The following is a 24,161-nucleotide window of genomic DNA, read 5'->3' on the forward strand; positions in this document are numbered from 1 at the left end:
AGTGAGTATTTTTTTATTTGTTTTTTCATTCTTTATAAATCGGAAATGACAGCCAGTGTATGGAACAGAGGGGGTCGTACTGTACTCGTAGCTTTAGAGTGCCTCGTTGTCGCTGCATGGAAAAGCCCTGCGATACCCCGAGCTACCAGAGGCTTTAAACCTAGTTAATGCACGTATGACAGCATAAGAAGAATGCTAGATGAGGTCGTAGCAGTGGGCAACCAAAAGATGGGCTTGATTTTTCACCATTTTGAATAGTGATTTTTTATTTTTTATTTTTTTTTTATTATTCAAATTTGTCAGGTTTTTGAACAGCACTCGTCTGTGACACAACAGAAACTGCTTTACGACCGCTGAACTGATTTCAAATGTTCTAATACAGCTGACCCAGGCTGAAAAGTGGCTAAAGTGTGAATATGAAATTTAGTGAGGACTTCACATACTTGATTTTTGCTATAATAAATTAAAACTTCCTTGAGACTTGAATAACAAAAAATGGAGAGCTGGATGGTGGCCATTCATCATGAATGAGGCTATCATTGCTAGCAGCTTCTCAATGATCTCCTGATGCATGCTGGAGAAATTTGGAAACTCGATCACCAGCTGGAAATCTGGTGAAAACTATTTTGTTTGGACATTTTAAAGTGGTTCACTTATTTGTATACTTGTGAAAGTCTCACAAGTATACAAGGAGTTGAGACTCTCACATGCGCACTTACACAATTTTCATTATGTTAGATATTGCATAAAATAAAGTCACTACTCTACCTTAAATTATTATCAACAGCATCAGCTGAAGACTCTTACTCCAAACATTCCTTTCAATGATCTCTTCAGTGCCTTCTGCCTTATCCAGCATGTGACCTTCCTGAGTATGTCTCTGCCTTTTTTGACCCACACTCACACTTAGGCCCGCCTACACAAGCAGTGTGATGCAATATAAAAGCACAAAAGCTCCTCTTTGAATTCTCCCATTCAAGAGGCTGGAAAAGCAATATTCACGTAGGTCGCACTGGGTCTTCTATCAGCCTTAAAGATGAAAGACCATTTATCAGACGTGTGATTTTTTTTCCTCCTTTTGTTCTTTTGGGTGACCCCCACCGCTCACTCCTGGCCGCCCTCGCACACATGCAAGGCATTTTAATTATGAAAGTCATCAATAACCAGTGGTAGATGTCATCTGCCATCTATATGCTGATTATAGCACTCTAGCCGGTTCACACAGCCACTGCCTGCTTTAACTTTCTATATGACGTACTGTTTATGACATGTGTCCATGAGGAGGTATTAAAGAGAGAAAAATATATACATAATCAAATGAAGCCAGACAGTTCATTAGGTACACCTGAACAGGCGAATAAGCTCAAGAGAAGCGCAAGATACGACAATTTCATAATTTAAAACATTGGTGTCCAAACCACGGCCCGGAGGCCATTTGCGGTCCGCCATCCATTTTCTAGTGGCACTCAGCATATCAAAAAATTACTTTTGACACAGCCTGCTTTTCTAAATATACAAAGAAACTATTTAAATCTAAAACAGAAATATTTCTCTTTGTAACTTAATGAATTAAGTCCGATATTTCAGTTCCAGGAGCAAAAATGTTTTCTTCCATGTTCCACTGTCTGTGTCAATGTCTAATTTGTAAACATATCACATTAATGATTAACTAAGATCCTCAAGTAAAAACTGCTTTAAAATTTGTCATTTTATTACTAATTACTCTTCCTTTGATTCTAAATGTGGAGATTGGTTCAGGGCTGGGGCGGATCTATTCTTGTGGGATACAAGGGTGTGGAGCCACTCCAAAATCAAGAAAAATCTCAAACTGTCCTGTTTAAAAATAACTGAAAAACAAACAAACAAAAAACAGCTAAACTATAGTACATTGTTTTACTGTGTTTAATATCCATCCATCCATCCATTCATTTTCTTAACCGCTTTTCCTCACAAGGGTCACGGGGGGGTGTTGGAGCCTATCCCACCTGGCTTCGGGCAGTAGGCAGTAGTAGGTACACCCTGAACTGCTTGCTAGCCAATCGCACGCATGTTTAATAAAGTAAGACAATTTCAAAATGGCCCTAGCATCCTTCGATTATTCTGTATGTGGCCCTCAAAGGACAAAGTTTGGACACCCCTGATTTAAAATACGACAAAACTGAAGACCAGAGCCTGGATTCAAACCCTCAACACTTCTCTGTCCATTTAAATAATAACCTTCCATGTTGCTTCTTCTTAAACCAACCAAGAAAGATTAGTTGTAATGTAAGGCATTAAATGAGCTGTCCAGGGTGCTGAATCCAGCCACAACAGATCTTGATTTACAAAGCACACAATTAGAGAGAATCACTTAAAAGCAAAATCTCTTGAAACGTGACATATTTTCTCAGAGAACTGATTCAATACACAGGAATCCAGCAGACGGCCTCCCCGAAGAGGTGAACCGATAAGAAAAACAACCTCGGGATAAAATCCCAACAAGAAGGTGGGACTTGTTAGGCGTCACCATGGGAGCAGAGAGAGAAATATGAGTAGGCGTGTACACACACACAAACAGGAACTCACTTTCCCCCTTCTAGTGTACTACATTGAAACAAACCAACAGAGGCCTCCAGGCTGCCTGCAGCCCTCTGGAGTGTTGCAGTGGTGTTTGAACGGGAGAAAAGTGAGGAGGAGGAGGGTCGAACTGGGCAAGAAGCTCAGCTGGTTGCTGGTTCTGGATCCCTAATGGACAGCCCGGCAGATAGTGCAGCCTTTCCCCAAGGTTGTGGGGGTTCATTGCGGGTCAGCGCCGTTACGTCTGCAGGGCATTGAGGCTTGGTAAAGGACAAGAGGAACAGCCTCTTTTCGACTATTAAAGAAAAACACAAAAGACCTCCTGAAGAGGGAGGGCTGGTTGTACTGTAGCTTCTTCTCACATTGTTATCATTCCACCCAGAGGGTGTTTGGATTGGAATTCTTAGCAGCAAACGCCTCTTATCCAATCTCATCAGGAGCACAGCGCCTCCTTGAGGACGTGTGAAGCTTCTGTTTGGAAGCATGTGGGTGAAGAAAAAGAAGAGCACAAAGATGGACAGTGAAATCATTTATCTTCCTATGAAGTTGGGTCTTAAATGTTACAGATATAACAGGAAAAAAAAGTGTAATTACGGCTGGCAACATTGTTGCTCAGCGGGCAGATATGATTTGTATCCCACTGGTAAAAATTGAATTCCTTTTTTTTTTTTCTGGCAGAAAACCACTCTCGTTCACTCACTGTGTGGGACAAAATTACACTCCAATTCCTACAGTGCGCAATAAAAAGTGAGACTGTTTATATTACTGATGACTTTAAGACTGGATGTCCAAATATGGTCAATTTCATATTTTTTTCCTATTGCTTTGTTGCGTGCAGATATTAACATAATACACACGTATGGTTCTAAAGCCTTTGAAAAAAAGAGTTTGGGAAGATGGGAAGTTTCCTTTTATTGTTATTATTATTTACATTATTATATTATTTTATTATTATTAAGGCATTTTGTACGGTCGGGACTGTGAATTTTTGGACTATGTGGACTATTTTGATCAAAGACAGCAAAAAAAATGTAAAAAGCAATTTTTTGAATATAAACGCAATTTAACATAATTTTGAGGTTGTGTTGATGTTGAGTGTGTAACGGTAGCAACATAAGACCAAACTGAACAAAGCAGTGTTTGAAAAGGCAAACATTTAAATTGAAAATTTCATGGAAAGTAATCATTTTGGTAGACAAGTATTCCACACGACAGTGACGATATATTAGTGTGCCGTTCCTGCTCAAATATTTGATATTGTGAAAAGGGAATGGGTGGAAAGGGTGTAAAACAACAAATAAATAGAGAGGGTGAGGAGAGGAATCTTCAGAGAGTGCAGAAGTGAATTGTGTCAGTCAGTTCCTCTCCTCTCTCCTCGCGAGCCCTGAACTGAGTGTCTTCTCTCCTTTTTGTGTTGTTATATAGATGGCAAACAGGTAAGTAAACTTTAACCAGCATGTCAATAAACGGCTTGAAGCAAGCGCACGCTTACACATAATCGTAATTTCGCAAATTACTGCTATCCATAGCAGTACATCAATACTTTTTTTTTTAACATTTTACTTTTGTATTCTACCATGAGACTAATATAAAATATGTGCCTTGGCTCAATAAAGGTTGGTAAATGCTGATCTACGGCCACGCTCGTGTAAAGTGACTCACAGATGATGCCGGTGAAAATGGCTGTGCTCAAAATCACAGTGGCAGCAGAGTGTCATAGAACACAACAAAGCCACACAAGAGCCTCTGTGTGGTGCTAATGCATCTTCCTCTCCAGTGCGACATTAATGGAAGGTGCACCCATTCAAGCTATCACGTGCTAAATGGTGAGCCGCGCACATGTTTGTTATCCACGGTACAAAGTGATTACACAGATTGTGGGGGCTTTTTTAGCTCGTCTCAACATTCCGGCTCGTTTCTTTCAACCCCATAATGCCTCATTTTAAAATAAAAGCTCTTCTCTACACTTCCTGCCGGAGCTCTTATAGCGCAAAGTGTCATTAAAAAAAAACAAAAACAAAAAAAAAACTCACCACCTCCACTCAACCCATTCAGCCTCGACACTCGCCATCCCACTTCATTTGTCCCCCCAATGCGGAAGTGCAAGAGGCGGAAATCCAAACGGCGGCCCATTAGCACGACTAATTACATTTCAGAAATCATAACGCACACATTAAAGAGGGTGAGAAGCGGTGGGGGGGGGGGGGGGGAAGAGACAAGTCAAAGTGATTATCAAAACAAGCAGTGGCATTCCCTTTTCACCAGCAGATGTTCTGAGGAGTCACTGACAAATTATGCCCAAATGTTCATGAAAGCTCGGCTAACAATGGAGTCATTTAAGCTATTTTGACACCTGCAACACACACACAGCACATAATACAGAATTCAACAAAATCATCTATCAGCAAATACAGAATACAAGTACAAATACAGTACTGTAACTAAAACAAAGCATCAGAGATGCAATTTAGCTGTAAAAACATTGTGTTGCTTTCTATATGAATGTAATAGAGCGCGCGTTTGTGTGTGTCTCACTGGGTCAGACAGTCTAAGCTCTTTATCCAGGTTCAGCGGGCGGCCCAGCACATATTACAGGGACCACTAAGTAAGCGAAAGTGCAGGCGTCAGCAGCGCTAACCGAATCGCTGCGGCCGCTGTGGTAAATTCAGTTACTGTGAAAGAGATTTTTTTTTTTTTTTTTTTATAATTAAATCCAGCTAAATCCAGTCATATCTGACACTGGCGCAACCCGTTGTCTTCGTAAAAAAGCATTTAAAATGATTTTAATATCAACATTAACTTTAAAGCAATTTTGGAAATATATTAATTATTTTTAGTTAATTTTAATTAATCTAATTATTTATAAATTACTTTTACGGTTCAGTATTAGAAGACTGCGACTGTTTTTTTTTTTTATTATTAAATCCTTCAAACTGTTATGTCCATTTCATGTCAAAATAACATCTGTGAAAAAGGTCATCCAAAGAAATAATGGCCTAGGACCTTTGCAGATTACTGTAAAGTAATAAAAATGAGCGATTTAAAAGTGCCCCCAATGGCTCAAGAATGACTTTCTTACCGACAAAGTTACGTATGCTGGAATCGAGACGTTATCTGGTCAGCTCAGAGGTCAGGGCGCCACCTCTATTTAAAAAACTTGCTCAATAGAGCGCCAGTGGCCAAATTTCCGACCATCCAATCACAAGGTGACAGTCAAAAGTAAAAAAAGGGGGAAGGAGGTGCCTGGGCGGGAAAGATAAGAGCCAGGGTCTGAGTCAAAGTATTAGGGAGAGAGGGGAACGAGATGGGGTGTCCGGATGCTATCTTGCCAGCACATTGTGCTGAAACGCTCATCAAAACGATCTGATGCCACCATCTGACACACGACATCGCGGATAAAAAGAAATTCAGGGGGGACTGTATCACTGCATCAGTGTGGCCTGGAGATGTCATTTTACCTCACGCGGGTAGATCAATAGCAACTTGTACCAAATCGTCATATGGAAACACACTTTGTGTTGACCAATTACAGCAAAATCCCAAAAAGTAGAAAAGTACAATAAAATGAAAGAAGTGAATTGGATATTTTAGTGCTCTTTAATACACGACTTGAATCTCAACGCTCCAACACAGTCTATTCCCTGACTCCCTTGTTGAGTGAGCGGGTGCGTGTGTGTGGTGCCCCAAGTGACGCGTTTTTGTGTCGCCAGCCTTGAATGGCTGTCGGGCTCAAAGAGATTACAATCTGATAAGCAGCATGAAATGTCAGTGAGACACTCCGTTGGATTCCACACAATGGGATGGCGCGTGCCAAAGGAGAATGCGAAACAGACAAGTACAATGAGCCTTTAAGGGGAGGGAGGGGGAAGAGTCAATATTGATGTAATGCAACTGTTTTAAACTGTACAGCGGATGCCCCACACCACCACCAAATCCAAAACGTCCACGGAGATCAGCTTTACTTCATTCTTTATATTTGGCTTTTAGTGTTGTTTGTGATGTCACCACTAAAGTGTGCCATTGACGGCAACATATTACAAATGAGGCAGAATGTGCCGTGGGCTATCATTAATTAATGCTAACTTAGGTAAAGTCAAAATTGTAACATATATACTTTTATACGGAAGAGGGTTAGGGCCAGTGAAGAGAGAAAAAAAAAAGGTTGGCAGGGTTCTCACTTTATTCTTCCGTATAAAAGTGTAAAGTCAGAATTGTCACTCAGAATTCTCACTTTGTCATCCATCCATCCTTTTTCTTGACCGCTTATTCCTCACAAGGGTCGCGGGGGGTGCTGGCGCCTATCTCAGCTGGCTCCGGGCAGTAGGCGGGGGACACCTTGGACTGGTTGCCAGCCAATCGCCGGGCACTCACTTTGTCAGAATTGTCACAATTCTCAGTGACAATTCTGACTTTAATGTCCGATTTCGGACTTAAAAGTCAACCAGTAATATATAGCTTTTCAACATTTCCTACTGGAACTCCAAGTAATTTTGACATTTACATACAGTGGACCTAGTGTTGAGCCTTGTGGAACACCATTAGTTTTCTAATGCAGCTGGAGAAAATATTTGACCATTCATGTAAAATACAATGCAAAAAAACAAACAAACTGTGCACTCAGAAGAGAAGTTCATGGAAGCAAAATGCTACAAGGTAACAGCTCAGGGGCGTACTGAACACTAAATTCAGCACAGGAATTTCAGATGGAGAGGCCCAAAACATTGCCTACTTTGATGACAACAGGTTAAGCCTTGAACAAACTAACTGACACTACACTATTTTTCTATGAGAAAAATTGTTTTGGAATTAGTACAACCTGGAAGTGAACCAGCAGCCTTGGAGCGGAAAATAAACGAAGAAGAAGAAAAGGCAGCAGAGTGACAATCAGCTCCATTTGAATGCGTTGGCGACCTTCAAGCGCCACCATACTGCGTATGCGTCGAACCGCTCGGCTAAACGCCTCACTCCCAGCGGAACAATCAAGGCCTAAAAGATGCATCACAGCCATTTTGCTCGTTTGTGTCGCCGCCTGCGTGTGAAGCCGCGTGGCGATAAATAGCCAATGTCCCCAAAAACAACCGGGCTGGGCTGGCATGGCTCAAGGTGACCGTCTGCTCGGGCCTTCGATGGCTGCGGCCGAAGCGTCGTATCGCCCCTGGCAACCGGATGGCACCCTGGCCACGTGCCAATCGGGGGGGGGATTGTGCCAGTTCCATCAGCGATCAGAGGCTTAAGAATTTGGCCGGGGGAAGCTTTCCTTCTCTCCTTCATTTCTTGTTGTTGTTATATTGTAACTCTGCCCAGGAGGGTTTCATTGTTTTGTTTGTTCGCGGCATTGTGTAAAAAGTACTACGACACAAAACCTTACAGAGGGTGGGCATGAACAAAGACAGAAATTCAGTGGATTCGGGTGAATTACTTCTTTTGTAAACCAATTATCAGGCAAGAAACTTCATTTGGGAGTAAAATGGGCCCTGTATGCAGGAGCCAGTTGAAACACTGCTGATGAATTTTAGCCAATCGCCAACGGACAAACTAGAAGAAGAAAGAAGCTATTGGAATCTCTGCTGGCTTTTGTGTTCATAATTTGATAGCGCCTACCCGAGGGAGGAAGCCGGAAGAGGTGGTGACCAGGATGCGGAGGGTTCGAAGTAATTTTGCCTGCCCTCGTCTTAGTTCTTGCAGCTTGCATGTCCCCAAGAGTGGCTAAAGGGGTACCAATTACTGTTTTCCAGTCCTAACTGTGTGTTAAAACAGTATTTTTAAAAGTGTGAAAAATCAGAGGGTACCCAAGTAATAGTGTTAAGACAGAATTAATTAATTAATTAATTATTTTAATGAGTGCCCAACAAAGGGTTAACAATTACCATTATTATTATTATTATTATTAGAGATAGGCGCCAGCACCCCCCGCGACCCTTATGAGGAATAAGCGGTCAAGAAAATGGATGGATGGATGGATTATTATTATTATTATTATTTACATTCTCATAATTTTTCAAAGCTAATCAACATTAGCATTATTTGGCCTTGGCAGAGTTCTCCAAATCTTGTGGAGCTACGATGCAGCCATTTTTCTTGAAATACCATACAGATGTGGTCATGCCCTCGCCCTCCCCCTCCTCCTCGGCCTTTCTGCCAGCGCAGCAAGCAGCTCTCCACACTGCAGAATTGACTCAAACGTCAATCTGCTTTGCGCACCAAGCCGCCACAGCCTGAATAGACGGCGAGACGTCCTTCACGAACGGCTAAATGGGACTGCAGTAAACTTTATCTGCCTGACGGGCAGACAGGCAGACGTCGCTTAGAGCTGGCGGCGGAAATTGAACGCCTCCGCCACCCACGGGGAGAGGAAACGGGCGAAAAATTGAAAATAGGAGAAACATTGGGTCGCCTTCCCCCCCCCCCCTTGAACAAAAGACACGCAAAAACAGGCAAATTCCTCAGCATATGGAGGAGTTCAGGCTGGGAGATGTTCAAAGTGGCCTCGCCGTTCTCTGCCATATGGTGTCACTAATTGCTGTGTTTCAGTGCAGAGAGGTACGGCAAAAGAGACGGTTGAAGAGAGAAGGAAGGCTTTGTGTGTGTGTGTGTGTGTGGAGGGGTCTCACAAAAAATGGGACAAAAGTTTGGATTGTTTTCATGTTGCATAGCATGATTGTTGAACGCTTCCAAAATGGACCCCTGAGGGGAGTATATGGCTAATTTTCATGCTATCTGCGGCTGATATGTGGAACACTGGTATGAGAGAATATTTTCCTTACTGGAGGAGGAAGGTTTGTACAGCTAAAGAGTGTTAAACTGTTTTGGATGATAGAAGAACTTTCAGGTGATGTTTCCCTAGAATGACACGTAAATAAAACGTGACCTAATTTAAGAACAAGTGCAACCAAAGGAACCATGAACAAAGAAAACATTGACTCGATTTAACAACGAGAAATGAGAATGCAAACACCAAATAGTGACACTAATAATGTCACATGTTCCACTTCACTCTTGCTAAGAACCAAAACAAGTTTGCACCTTTGATGGCACGTCTTGATTGATGATAAAATCTTCACAGGTTTCAGGTCTGTTGCGTAGCACATTAAAAGATTGATATTAAATGCGGCTGGCATCGATCGGGTGGAAACCTTGCATCTCCGAAACCATCACTTCCCAGGAAAATATTTTTAAACAATGGCATGTTTGTTGAGCTATAACACTGAGGGTGATGCGAATTCCAGTAATTTGGCTAAATAAAATTCTGATTGATCAGCCAATTAATTAAAACATAATGAATAACATATCTTATTTCTTGGTCACTTAACACTTAGACAATAATTATATGTTACAGGCAGAACATTTGACTGCTTTACAATACTTATCCTTTACTATTTGTTCAACTTTACAACAGGGAGAAAGATGGGCAGGAATCATACGTTTTGTTTTGTTTTTTACTATTTTCGGAGGGGTTACTGTTTGAATGTCATTACCTTAGTATTAACTGGTAATGAGTTAATGTGTTTAAAAAAAAGAAAATCTGCAAAAATAAATAAGTAAACAAACTGATAATATCACCTGGCCAATTAATCATTTGGGGCCTAATTAACAGTGTCAAAGAGGATAAACCATTTTTACGACTTTATATCGGTCAATAAATTTGGAAAAATAACCCATTTAGGGACTCACGAGTAATATCAATTTGTAAACAATATGAAACTGACCAAATTTGAACATAGTTTTTGGCCCGACAGTTACAATATACGCCTTATATGTGTACATACTATTAGCCACAACTGCAAGATCCAAAGAAACCTAACATAAAGTTAGGGATGTAACAACAGCATTAAAACTGCCACAATATATCGTCGTCGTCATGTCATGATGTTAAAAGCAGAACATCTGTGAAAAACATGTCAGGTCGATTTCCATTTGTGGAGTTCTAGCACCCTCTGGTGGCTAGTTTTTTGTGCAGTTTAATTTTCATAAGGCATGTTTTGGCCCTTCTAAATTTAAAATCCACACTAATCAGATGAAGAAGCACACAATATGCTTGTGAACAGAATCAATATGTGTAAGTACTCAATGTGTGCTTGCATTAGCAAGTAAGTGACTCAATATTAAGTGTTATTAGAGATTGTAGGTTGTTTATATGCATTGTGGTAATGTACAAAAACACAATATTGTGGGGTTCTTTTTTTGTATGAGCTCATTTTATTTTATTTTACAATATTGTGACCTTTTTTGTATCGCCAACCTCCAGACAATATTGTGATAATTATCGTATCATATCATATTGTGATATCGTATCGTGATGTTTGGATATTGTTACATTCCTATATAAATGTGCACAAAATAAATTTATTATGTTCCATTTTAGAGCTAGATTTAACAATACAGTCTACCTGGATAGGATTTGAAAACCAGGTATTTTTGAGAAAGGGTTCCCAGTAATTAGATTCTAAAGAATGGTCTCTTTGCTTGCCCGATGACTCCACTTATCGATTCCTCGACAGAAATGAGTGATGGCGTCACATGGAACAACTGTAAACTTTGCTAACACGGTGCTGCCATTCAAAACAACCCTCTATCGTCCATCCATCCATCCATTTTCTTGACCGCTTACTCCTCACAAGGGTCGCGGGGGGTGCTGGCGCCTATCTCAGCTGGCTCTGGGCAGTAGGCGGGGGACACCCTGGACTGGTTGCCAGCCAATCGCAGCCCTCTATCGTTCATATCGTTATTTTGATGTGTGGGGTATTGCTCTGTTGCTACACTAAGGATATGAGATACAGAAACCCAGCAGACAGGACAGTGCTCAAGTACCTAATATATTGGCCAGTGAGTATACTTGTATTATTATGTACCCTCATGGACTTTATAACACAAAGAAATGTCAATCACCGCATCATGGAAGGGATGACAAGACAGTAATTAAAAAGCCATAAGACTTCTCCATGTGTCCCTGAACTAATCGAGTAATTATGTAAGACATTTTTGTGAACAAGCCACACTCACTCTGCTGAATTATTTACGACAAATTTACTGCCTTGAAGACTTTAAATGAGGCTCCCATGTGGATGAAAACTGTACTGTAAACAGGCTGGAAACACTTGATAAATTAGGGCGCATTTTGGCGAAGGGAGGAGGTGCCGTTACACATGTCCGCATAAATAATGCAACAGTTTCGCACCACTGCTGTGCCGGGCTGCGCATGAGCCCGTTTCATTTGCACTTAGCGTCTTAATCAAAGTATCTCACTTGTCTTTGAACAGCACGGGGAGCGGAAAGCCTCTAAAATTAGAAAGAAATCGATACGGGAGATGCAAAGTGCGCACCCACACACCTCCAAACAGACATTCGTGACTGGTGGTGGTGTTCGCAGCTCTGACATATCACAACTGCTGCCTCGCAGGCCACGATGGGAGCCGACATGTTGGATCTGGGCTGTGGTGTCACCTGGACGCATTCACTGAACTCTTATTATTCTTTACCTTTATAACAAATCTGGATCTCCACCTTGAATTCAGAAAGCTAGATAGCTAATTGTAGAATGCTAAAATTGCTCAACTCAACTCTTTTTCAGAGCACTTTAAACCACCACCACTGTTTTTTAAGATGGAACCCAAGGGCAGCAGACACAGCAAAAACAGCAGAGGCCCCAGAATTGAACCCTGCGGAACACCGTATGTTCCATTCTACATGTGAATTCATATTCCACGTATTCATCTGAATCATATGAGTCGGGTGTGTCTTTTACCTTCGCCGAACCCCAAAGATTGAACCCGGGTTAAGAACCTCTGACAAGTACTTAAATCCACATGAGAACACATTGCAGTCCAATACGAGTCAACCTGTCACACGCTCAATTTCACTTCCTCAAGCAAGCAGCCTCCATTTTTAACCGCGTTGCCAATGACAAGTATACAAAAGTTGACCTTTCACTGTAGCTGTTGCCAAACTAAAAATAGCAACTCTCTGTGAGTCAGCGTTTACCTTGATACCATCTCAAAATACTCAATCCTTGAATAATTCCTGCTGAAATATTAATGACTCAGATTTGTCATATGAACAAGAGCATCACATGGAGGTGAATTTCCAGTCAGCATTTTTGCCTTTTTTGCTGTGTCATGCCAATGTGGCAGGTGACCTCCAAACGTGCCGCAAGCAGAGAGATGGAATACTGTGAGTAAGCAATTAACGCCTACCTTGCAGTCTCTGCATCACATTGGCAATGTCACGAGGAGAGCCTCTGTAGTGGTGCGGCGATGCCATGCTGCTCGTCCTCAGGATATCCACTGTCGTCCCTCAACCCGCCATCATCGCACTAACCCACACGCAGAAATGGGTTTTTTTTTTTAGTTAAGTGTCAGGTTGTTGTTTCTCCTCAGTTCGTCCCTGTTGCAGAAACTCACACTCGGAGGAGCTGCTCCGCCTCCTCCTCCTCCTCCTGCTGCTGCTGATGCTGCTGATGATGATGTAAGCACAGCACCAGTGTGCGCAGGGAGGACCGCTTCCTGGTTGGCATGCGCTGCCACCTGCTGTCCAACCAAAGAGGGTGTTGCTTGTTCGCCATGAGGACCAATCAGGGGGCAGGAAGCATCGGCTGCGGTTGGTTTCCACTGGAAGAATTTTTTTTCTTTTCTTGATGAGTGTTTAACAAGATAATAATTATACAGTGATTATCCCGTTCATAGCAGGTGAGGTGACTATACAGTACAGTAATTATTTTTCTTTTAATAGTTTAAGCATTAAAATACTCCCCCAGACGTTTTAAACACATTTTAACTTAATAAAAGAGCACTTTTAAACAAATTTAAATCAACTTTTTCAAGAATAACATTAGCAGAAAATAATAATAATGGGAGAAAAATATTTATAGTTTAGTTTTATAAAAATAGCGGGACCTTAGTGGATACTTTACTCATTTTCTCCCAAAAACGTATAAATATGTTCTATTTTAAATATTGCCATGCTCCCAAAGACGTATTTATATGTTTTTGTTTGTTTGTTTGTTTTAATGTTATGTTTTTTTATGCTAGAGCATAAAGAAGGCTTTGATGCAGCCTCTAAACTGAAGAGAACGCTTGAAGCAATGGTAGCTATTACAAAAACGGCCAGTAGGTGGCAGCAGAGTATAAGAGATCAACCAGGGCCATGTTTTTCCCCACTGTTTTAAACAGATTTGTGAATAATCATGAAACCTAGCTATATTCTAATGGTAATTGCTGCAAAACGGAAACCGATAGAAATATACTTCTTTCTTTTTTTTCCTGATATAAGAAGAGACACTAATCTTAATTTTTGTAGATTCCATGTTTTTAAAGCAAGAGAACAAAATATTCTGTGGGCCTTGCAAAATCAGTCCAGTAAAACGGCCGGGAGCGGAGGGGGTTGCTTCAGTGAAAATGGCTGGCAGTGAATGAGTTAACAGTACTGTATATGGTATTTATATCGGAACAATGTCGCAGACTTCAAATGCATAATGGTATACAAATACACAAGCTACTGACCTTTGAGCTGATTAACAGCCATCTTGAATCAGTTCAAAAACAAGTGAAATGCTGCTGTGCAATGGATCAAGCTCAGAAATTTTGAAAAATCAAAGTATACAAAATTATATAGTGTTCTTGTTTGAACTGTTTGAACCCTTTCAACATACAACAAATGTATGAATTCTACACTTTGGGGAAATGTACTAAAACATTATTTGACAAAAAAAAAATTTGAAAATAGATTGTCTTGGTTATCAGTAAAACTGCATGTACAGTATTTACATAAAATGATGACAAATGACATTCTTGAGGTGAGTTGCCATATTGATGCATCTGACTGGAGGGTGTATACCTCTGCAGTGGGGCTTGCATCCCTCATTCCTATACAGCCTTGCTCAGGGTGACCTCTAGTGTTGCGAGCCCCTCAGGAGCAAGCAGATGCAGCCAAGGAGAAAAGAGTTGCCACTGCAGCAGAGGTGGAGAAATCAAACAAGGGTCAATGCAAGTTTTCCTCCTGTAGCACACGAACATCACGCCGCTGTTTGGTTATCTAAAAAAAAAAATGCTTATGCAGAGCTGGCGTGAGACAGCTGCTGTGTTAATCCCCATTCCTGCACACTAAGCAATTTGTGGGAGCTTATTAGAAAGTTGTGTGATGAAATTGACTCGATGCCAAAGAGACAGATGCTGGCCTCAGACCACATTGCAACGAAATACTAATGGACTGAATTCAGTGTACCTAATGTTGTGGCCAGTGACTATAACTTCTTAAAAAGGAGTTTTTAATTTAAAAATATTTATTAAAACTGTCAGTATTTCCTGACAGTGATTGATAAATCTAATGTGGGGGGAAAAAATACAAATCAGCTCTGTGGCTCCATCTTGTGCCTCAAATTTGATTTGCAAGAAACATCCGCGCCTGAGGAAAAACAACCAATCAGAGACAGAAGGCGGGATAGGCGGGATAGTGGGCATACAATCAAACAAATATCCATCTAAACAAGAATTAAACTTTAAAAGTGGTCCAACATTGATAAGAAGTAACAAAAGTATTACACGATTTAAAAATTGGAGTCTTTTGTCTGGCAATTCCACTGCCATGATGTCAGTATGCATAACTACACTGGGATTATGTTTTTCTAAGGCAGGTTTCTGAGTTGTTGTTTTTTAAGGAAAGTGGTCTGGCGGTTTGACATAAATAATGTGGCCTCTGCAGCTTCATACCAACACTATTAGAAAAATGTTTCCTTTTGTCTGCCCTGATACATTTCAGATGGAGGATGACTTGTCACTGACTGATTTAAAACTTGCGGTGTTCTATGTCAGCTTTATCAAAATATATGTTTGTTCTGGCTCGAATGCCGCCAGAAAGGGCCAGACGACCACTGACCTGGCAGACTATTTGGAAAGTATGAGACGAAATTTAAAAGACGGGTTAAAACTCATAACCGAGTATTAGATTCAAGTCGTGAGGGTAATGGATTGTTCGCAGTGACACTTATCAACCTGAAGGAAATGATGGTAGAGGAAGTGTGGAAAAGCAACACTCCCTCTCCCCAGGATCTCTGTCCAGCAAAGATAAGCCTCTCGTGGAGCGCATTTCAGGGGGAAAAGCAGGAAATGTAACAGCGTCTGTTTTTTTTGTTGTTTTTTTCCACACATCCATAAACAAGCCAAACGGCAACGTTTCACCGCCAGTCCACGAGCGCCGCTGGGCCGAGGGAGGCTGACGTGCGCAGAGGGAGAGAGAGGGGAGGAGAGAAGAACAGGAAAGAAGGTCTGCAGAAAGACAGGAAAATCCATTAGTGTATGTAAAAAGAGACAGGCAAAGGGGGAAAGAAGAGTAAGAGTCGTCTTTTTTTTGGTTTGCTATTTTGTCCTCTGATGACACTCCAGGCAAAGTCATGGCTGTAAACAATACTAATCTCTTCATGGAAATTGTTCAGTCGTTTGATGCTGGTGAGTTTCTACTAACTTTCCTTATCTTATCATGTGCTATTTGCCACTGTTTCTCTCTCTCGGGAATACCAAATAGAATATAGTAAAACTTTGACTAAACAGACAATATTAAATGCACAGCCGTGAACAACCTTACAAAATGTAACTTGTAGATTTTGAAAGTCAATGGTAAAGTGTATGGAGAGGATATTGATGTGTTGTTCATGGCAGGCATCCAGCAAGGATTTAACCACCACATTCTTTTTCCCGTCTTCACCATTAGTGATTTAAAGTGAGGACGCAATGTAGAAGCTTTAAACTGAACAAGTATTTTAACAAAAATTTGTTTTCAAACTACCGAATTTAGCGGGCAAAGGCTCACGTTACTGGTATAAAACAATGGATGGGTGGACAATGTGAAGCTTCATCCACAGTGCAAGGCATAGCTTTTTCATCCTCTGCAATTTATACATTTCTTTTTAATTTTTATTTTTTAAGTTGGCAAACCATCTTAAAGGCACATAACCGCCACCAACTGAAACCAATGTGAATTGATGGTGGCCAGGTGGTTTTATGTTTGCCATCGCCATCTAGTGGATGGGTGGAAAAATAGACATATACAATACAAATATTTGCTGTCAAATGTACAAATTTCACACTGGAGTGTTAAAGTGGACCCATGGTTTGGATGAGGAAAAAATGGGAAATCTTAGCAATGATATACACCACCCTTGACATACCATCACTTGCTTTGACCTCACTAAATTCAGTCATCGAGGAAGAATTGATGGTAAAAAATAAAAACAAAAACAAAAAAGGCAGAAATCCTGTTTTGAGATAAAGCAGCAATGGCTGAAGTCATGAAGAATTGAGGCCAGGCAACTTCAAATCTTCTTTTCTTTTTTTCTTGTTTAACATTGCAAAACTTGGAAGGATTTTCCACACAAATAATTCTGGATTGAGATCAAAATCTTAAAATAAAAAGATGATAAACTGTAGTGATGACACACTCCCTTCTTCCTTCAAAGTGTTCCCGAAGAGTAAGCACAAATAAATCAGACTGTGGAAAGGAGAATGTGTGGTTGTTGGACAGGGAGCACCAGAGGAATTAAGGGGAGGCGCAACGTTTTTAAATGGGAACAGGGTGGAATAGTGCTTAGCATGTCTGCCTGAGATTTGGGGTTCGCAGTTCCGACGTTCCTGTGTGGAGTTTGCATGTTCGCCGTGTGCTCATGTGGGTGTTTCGGGTACTATGGCTTCCTTTCACATTCCAAAAACATGCGTTAGGTTCATTGACCTAAATCAGAAATTGCCAACGTGGCGTTATGAGTACTAGTAGTATTGGTGGTATATGGGCGATGCATAATGTTAAAGTAGCTTAAAGTTGTTGTTTTTTTCAAAAAATGTACTTCATTATTGGTCATCATGGTGGTACTTGGAGAGTCAAGTGTTTTTTGGAAGTATTACTTGGTGAAAAAAAAAGTGAGAACCACTAATCGAAACAATGTTTTTTGTTCCAGTCCCCCTGGTCATAGCTTTCAGCGTTTCCGTGGCAGTGGGCCTGGTTTTGGGGGCCCTGGTCTACGTGTTCCTGACCTGGTTTTCCCGGCGCAGAGCAGGCTCTGCCCGCATCACCAGCTGCCCCCCTCCTCGCCAATCTCGCACCTCCCATCGTAACCACCCGGGCTTCAACCGCAGCACCGGCAGCAACAACCATGACCGGCGGAGCAACAATAGCCTGGTCAGCGCCGCTTTCACCTTCCACCGTCAGACCTCCACCCCGGATCCCCTGGACCCGTTGGGGAACAAGTCGAGCTTCAGAGGGTCCACCTTCCATCCTCTCCTCCACTGTAGCCAAATAGCTAGGGAGGCGGAAGAAGGGAGCCAGGGATCTCTGCCCCGAACGCCCATACTGACGACTTACACTGGATCAGCTCATGCGGCCGCCACCCGGCCCAGACCCCAATCATTTTGGGGGGACAGCGTGAGGGGTTTCCAGGCTACGCAAACCCCTCCTCCTGCTTATGAGAGCATTATTAGGGCCTACCAGGAGACGCATACCTAGGACAAGAGGACCAGAGTGCTCTCTGAAACTCGGAAAATTGATTTTAAAAACTGTGTGTTTTGTATGGCCACAAACAGCTACATGGAAGGGACTAAAATTGTTATTTTACATTTATAAAAGGTGTCTTAAAGTTTATTGCCTTAGAAAATGATATGCATTTGACTTTCAGAAATGCTGTTTATGTGTAAATATGCTGGTCATATAGCAAGCTCATAAATGAGCTCATATTAGATTTATGCAAAGATGTCCAACATAGGTTTATGGTCTTGATATTTAATAAAGTTTTTCCAGTTCTGATCAATACGTTTGGGGGAAAAGATGCAAGGAAAACATACATTTGTGTGTGTTTAAATAGTTTCAAAATAACTGAATGGCGATGAGGGCCAGAGGCACTCATGAATATGTGAGTATTATGGGACTATGTTTAAAACTTTGTTAAGTAAACGTAATAAATGTATGGATCAAACAACCGAGTTTGCTATGAAAGGACATGCCATCATCGAAATCAATCCAAAAACACACACCGCACTTCAACTACATGCCACGGTACATTACTTTCAGCTCATAAATTGACTTCGGGGGGCGGTTCCACTAGTGGTGACGTAATATTTGTGCGACATATTGAACAAAACACAGAGGCTCCGCATTAGCTGGACAAAATTTACAACGCCAAAAAGCCGGTAATTTGCTTAATTTCGCGATTTGACACCACGAGTAGAACACTCACTGCACCATGCGTCAAATTTGACGACGCGATGTCAGTTTAAAGGTCGCTGTCAGTCGAGTAGTTTAGTTTCGTGTGTGTTAGTACGCGACACAGTTGGCGTACATAATATTGTACTAGGTCAAGGCAGACTCGTTTTACAGTGAAATGTAACTAACTTAGTTACGGCGTTTATTGATTAGCAGCTTGCTACATTTAGTATTTTTTGGCGTGTCGAAACTGTTTACCTGATATCCTCCAAATGTACATTTAAGCGTTCACATCGGAGCTCGTGTTTCACAAAGAGAACAATCAGAACATGCTCCATAGCCCTCGAGGACAGTGGTTAGAAGAATGACATGTCTGTGTTGTTGAGCTGGCTTATGTCACGTGCGTGCGTGTTTTTGTCACCGTGATCTCCCCGCTCCCAAGTTTGAAGAGGATGTCTGCGACTGCACTGCGCTTGATCCGATGCAGGAGACTCAGCACGTCCGGCTTGCCTGGCGTTACCAAGGCACTACGGTGGAGAGATTTAAGTGAGTCACTGAAAGGAAAAAAAGTGCATCCCTACATATGGAGACTGATTTTATTTTATTTTTTAATCCTAGGGAAGGTTGCCAAGGTAACAGGAGCGATGGTGTTAGGGTAGGTCATTAAAAATGACCTGATTTCTGGAGGTTTGTGTCTGATGGTTCCACTTCTACAGAGGCTGTATTTTCATCACATATGAGGTGGTGGCCTTGGACAAGGCGGTGACCATCGACACCAGTGCGATTCTTCAGGAGAAGTACAAGTCTTACATCTACCTGCGAGCCAGTCCATCTGATGAAAATGAGAACCTCGCTGCAGGTAATACCCATGCCAATTGTTGTTGTTTTTTTTAAGAAATAATTTGCAGACACACTTGTAGGAGCATTGTTAGGTATTCAAACAGTTTTTAAATCCATAAAATGAAAGTTGGGTTCATCTGTTCTATGATCCATTTCTCTCTATATGTGAACTAACTAGACTTTGAACTAAAAACATTGCACTTCTACTTAAAAATCGTACTCACCAACCCTTGAAAGAGAAAGGAAACACATCAGGCAAAACTGCTGGCAGTGACAGGCAGATTTTTTATTTTTTTTCTGTGACGGCCATGATACAGTTTGTCCAGGTGCTCAGTGACATCTACTATTATTATTCCTTCCTCTCCTTGCTTCCTCTTTCAACTGTATTTCCTGTACTGTTATGTTCTCTTACTTCCCCTGGTCAAGGTATACTCAGAGGAAGTGAGCCCTCCCTCTCTCACCACTTACCAGCTGGCAATTATAATAAAATAAAGTTACATTAAAGTGTCTTTTTTTTTTTTTTTTTATTTTCCAGGGCTCACACACAAGACAAGGAGGGAACTTCACAAAGCGGCAAGGCGCTTTCTAGAAATCTCTTCGCGGCTTCTGCTACAGTCATTAGATGGTAAGAAACAGAAAATTCATTGACTACGAATATAATCATGAAAAAGTAACATTTCAAATATATTTAGAAAGAGCGTACTACTGTAAACTCAAAACACAATACAGTACTTAAGTTCTTAGTACCTTTTCATTGGACCTGGGATGCTGAATACATTAATTTTGTATCTTTTAAAAAACAGCTGCCAAGTGGATGACGCAAGGTTTGTAATTAGTTAGATGTGGTGATCCGACGGTAGTTCTGTAGACTCCTTAGGGTCAGTATAGCAGGTGTATTGTAGTTTATATTTTTTAACATCACCTATTTCACATTGTATTTGTTTTTGTTTTTTTTAGAACGGCTCAGTAACGTGGATGCAGACCCACACGAGGTGGCCTTATGGGTCCTGCTGAAAAGGACGCAGTCTGACAATCGTGCGCTCAGAATCCAAGCTGTGCAGCAACTGGCCGACAATTACCACTGGCATGGTAATCTAACACGCATTGTTGTATTAAAACAACATGCATCACATCTATTAACATCTATTCTGACAACGATGCAGATTACCAGTATCAGACGGCAGCCCAGGTGATCGACCAGAGGACGGCGGTGGGCCTTGCTCGGACTCCTCAAGCAGATTTGAGATTCTTCCTGCGTCCGCCTGTACTTCCTGACCTTGATGATGTAAGTATCGGCATGAAAGATGATTACACCGACATCTCTTTTGGTTTACTGTTGTTCCATTCCTAAAATATCAAATGGACCAAATTTGCTTGACAGGGTTTCTCAGCAGAGGACGGTCTGAGGCGGCTGCTGGCTTCCCTGCCGCAGTCCGAAGTGGACAAATGTGTCCAGTATTTCACCTCGCTGGCCCTCAGAGAAAGCACTCAGGCGTTAGCATCGCAGAGGGTAAAGATAGATCGGCACTGTGATTGTTGCAGCCCAATCATGTTCGTCCTCATCTTCTTCAAATGTTGCTCTGCAAGGGTGGCCTGTGGTGTTTTGGCGGCAACGGCCTACCTTACGCCCAAAGTCTCACGTCTGTCCCCTCGGAGAAGGTGGAGTCCTTCTGTCTACAGGCCCTAGTGCAGCACTCTAAGGTACTGGAGAAACCTCCACTTCAAACCGTGTGAACTTACTGACCAAGCATAGCACGTTTGTCATCGCAGGTGAGGAGCCACTGTGACCACATCGTGTCCAACGGAGGCCTGCAGCTCCTTCAGAGGGTTTATCAGCTCCGGCGAGACTCCAAGAATATACAGAGGAACATCGTGCGGATCATCGGGAATCTGGCGCTTAACGACAAAGTTCACCAGGCCATCGTGCAGTCAGGTAATAAATAATCGGAATCTCCTGGTTTTTACTTCACTTCAGTTTCCTCCAGGGTGGCTATCAGTGCTTGCCGAGATGGTGCAGTCGCCCCACGTCATGGAGGCCTCCCACGCAGCTCGCGCGCTGGCCAACTTGGACAGGGAGACGGTGAGGGAGAAGTACCCAGACGGCGTCTACATCCTTCACCCGCAAACACGTGGCAAGTACGAAAGCTCTTCTCGCTTCTTCTTTACAATATCTTTTTTTTTTTTGTGGCGTCGTTGTCCACAGCAACTCTTTTTGTGTTCCATTCCAGCCAGCCAATCAAGGCAGACGTGCTGTTCATCCACGGGATCCTAGGGGCGGCCTTTAAGACGTGGCGCCAGAGGGACCGGAGCGCGTTAGAAGACGAGGACGACAAAGACTGCGGGAATGATTACACCGAGTGCTGGCCAAAGGTGAGGACGCCAAATCGCTTTGTGGCGAGATTCTGCATTGATGTGCAAACTTGATGTCCTCTAATTAACAGACATGGTTAGCCGCTGATTGTCCAAATCTGAGGGTGTTATCAGTGGAGTACGACAGCCATCTTAGTGACTGGATGTCCAAGTGCCCTGCTGAGAATCAGAGGTCAGAAATAAGTCTGTCATGTCGTTCAGCCATCTTCTCTACTGCGTCCATTCATTAGGGCCGAGGGTGCGCTGGAATCCATTACATGGACACTTTGTGCAAATAAAGGCCAATATATAAGGAAATATTGCAGTTCCAAATGATTAGCTAGTGCATTCTTTCTGTATTTGTCTCTCCTCAGAAAGTCTTTGGCCTACAGGAGTCAAGAGCTGCTCAAAAAGCTTAAGATGGCAGGAGTTGGAGACCGGCCAGTGGTCTGGGTAGCTCACAGTATGGGAGGTATGCTGGAGTTTAACTATCCTATATAATATATTCTATATAATCTAATATATAATCTCTGGTTTGATTTCTTCACAAACTCTGCCAGTGCCAGTTCAACTTCTGGAATCACACTACACATTTACAATATATTACTTTAAATTACCGACATTCTCTTGTCAGGCTTACTTGTGAAAAAAATGCTGATCGACGCCTCGGAGGACCCAGACATGAAGGACCTGTTCAAGAACACCAAAGGCATTTTGTTCTACAGCGTTCCCCATCACGGTACCTTCATGGCGGAATACTCCGTCAACGTCCGATATCTGCTTTTCCCCTCAATCGAGGTCAGAGAGCTTTGCAGAGGTCAGTGAAGACTGAAGAGGGACAAAATTTTTTCAAAAAAAATAAAAAATTATTTTTTGGGTTTTTGACGCATAAACACAAGGTGATGTTTTTAGACTCTCCAGCACTGCGTGATCTGAATGAGAACTTCTTGAACATGGCCAAAGAAAAAGAGATAAAAGTGCTAAGCTTTGCCGAAACGCTGCCCACAAATATTGGTCCTATGATCAAGATACTGGTGGTGCCAGCACAGTCTGCAAGTAAGTACCAACAGCTTTGTATTAAATGATATTTTATGAATTTAAAACAGCTCACTCACAGAAACATTTCCAGAAATGGGAATATAAATGCTGGTTAATTTCATATTTGAGGGGTGGACAAGCACTCCATAGACCTGACTTTTAAATAGAATTGTTCATAACTTGACCCCTCCTCACCTTTCTCCGGTCTTGTTGTGGTTCCAGACATCGGCATCGGGGACCTGATCGAGGTGGACGTGGATCATCTCAGCATCTGCAAGCCAGAGAGGAAGGACTCATTCTTGTACAAGCGAAGCCTCCGGTTCATCCAGGAAGCACTGCACAGTTCCATCGGTCGCTGATGACCATTTTTAACACCAGCACGTTCCAAGCAAACTTGAACCACATTGGCTAAAAACCTGTCTTTCCTCGCTATGAATATTACGATCATATTATAATGATCAACAATGTTTAAAAAAAAAAACACCAAAAAAAACAGTGAAGAGTTGCCAGTAGTGATAGTCGATAACTGGATGCCGATCTCTCACTAATGCACAGTAGATTTCAAAGCTTATTTTAAAAGTGACTATCATAACCTTGAAAGATGTGGACCTGCTTTTTATTTTATTTTTCTCAAGTCAGACCAGCCAGCTTATTTAACACATGATTTTTAAAGTATATATTTTTTAAACTATTACACTGGATTACCACTATGTATTTAAGACCAACATTACACTTTTGGATTTCATTTGTCTATTTATGCTATTTACACATACTAATGTGGTAGTTAGGGACTTGTTTTGATGTATAACTTAAACTAGCACTGTTCAAATTTTATTTTCATTCTTTTGCAGTCACACCACGTTTCACAAATAATGATGGAAATAAAATGTGTTAAGTTGGAGGTCCCAACTATGTCACTACTTTTAAAGTATTTATTTACAAGCATTTTAATATCTGAATTAATCACTTGTTTAGCTTACTGTCGCTCATTTGCAATTCGTGCCGTTCAGTCAACAGTAACAGTTAACTCGTATGGACAGCTTATTCAAAAGCTGGAATTTTAAAATAAATTTTAGATATAGTGCATAAACCTGACACGAAATTCAATATTCACCGGTAAAACTTACCACTAATCGATTGGCCGTTCACTATAAACGCCATTTATATACAGACTTAAATGTGGGCACTGGGCAACACACCTGCGC

The 24,161-nt window shown here is 41.7% G+C and overlaps 3 protein-coding genes across 14 annotated transcripts in view; 2 read left to right on the forward strand and 1 right to left on the reverse strand.

Annotated features, from left to right (window-relative positions):
• Positions 1 to 12,992, reverse strand: part of syne1a (spectrin repeat containing, nuclear envelope 1a) — a 128,361-nt gene extending 115,369 nt beyond the window's left edge. For 7 of the 10 annotated variants that reach the window (XM_077510629.1, XM_077510631.1, XM_077510635.1 and 4 more), the window contains exon 1: positions 12,747 to 12,992. Coding sequence is in view for 1 of the 10 variants with exons in the window: in XM_077510632.1 (XP_077366758.1) it covers positions 12,747 to 12,813 (67 nt within the window). In the remaining 9 variants the exon portion in view is untranslated. Of the gene's footprint in view, positions 1 to 768; positions 1,062 to 12,746 lie in introns of those variants that run through there. The other 3 variants (XM_077510637.1, XM_077510628.1, XM_077510632.1) reach the window with 2 other exon arrangements.
• Positions 12,993 to 15,641: 2,649 nt separating this feature from the next.
• Positions 15,642 to 18,554, forward strand: myct1a (myc target 1a). Its single transcript, XM_077510648.1, has 2 exons — positions 15,642 to 15,992; positions 17,492 to 18,554. The coding sequence occupies exons 1-2, from the start codon at positions 15,938 to 15,940 to the stop codon at positions 18,034 to 18,036; spliced, it is 600 nt and encodes a 199-aa protein (XP_077366774.1). The 5' UTR covers positions 15,642 to 15,937; the 3' UTR covers positions 18,037 to 18,554.
• Positions 18,555 to 18,643: 89 nt separating this feature from the next.
• serac1 (serine active site containing 1) lies at positions 18,644 to 23,876 on the forward strand. Of its 3 annotated transcripts, none has more exons than XM_077510640.1 (18): positions 18,644 to 18,716; positions 19,172 to 19,275; positions 19,348 to 19,384; positions 19,471 to 19,588; positions 20,105 to 20,194; positions 20,373 to 20,393; positions 20,527 to 20,658; positions 20,733 to 20,854; positions 20,951 to 21,079; positions 21,157 to 21,270; positions 21,340 to 21,502; positions 21,555 to 21,705; positions 21,798 to 21,939; positions 22,011 to 22,111; positions 22,293 to 22,390; positions 22,553 to 22,735; positions 22,831 to 22,974; positions 23,179 to 23,876. In XM_077510640.1, the coding sequence occupies exons 2-18, from the start codon at positions 19,211 to 19,213 to the stop codon at positions 23,313 to 23,315; spliced, it is 1,947 nt and encodes a 648-aa protein (XP_077366766.1). In that variant the 5' UTR covers positions 18,644 to 18,716; positions 19,172 to 19,210; the 3' UTR covers positions 23,316 to 23,876. The 3 variants fall into 3 exon arrangements, with proteins under 3 accessions (XP_077366766.1, XP_077366764.1, XP_077366765.1); XM_077510638.1 differs by having other exon boundaries at positions 18,650 to 18,716; positions 19,446 to 19,588; XM_077510639.1 differs by lacking the exon at positions 20,373 to 20,393 and having other exon boundaries at positions 18,650 to 18,716; positions 19,446 to 19,588.
• The last annotated feature ends 285 nt before the right edge of the window (positions 23,877 to 24,161 follow it).

Source organism: Festucalex cinctus, chromosome 21 (assembly GCF_051991245.1).
Source record: "Festucalex cinctus isolate MCC-2025b chromosome 21, RoL_Fcin_1.0, whole genome shotgun sequence".
NCBI classification, from domain to species: domain Eukaryota; kingdom Metazoa; phylum Chordata; class Actinopteri; order Syngnathiformes; family Syngnathidae; genus Festucalex; species Festucalex cinctus.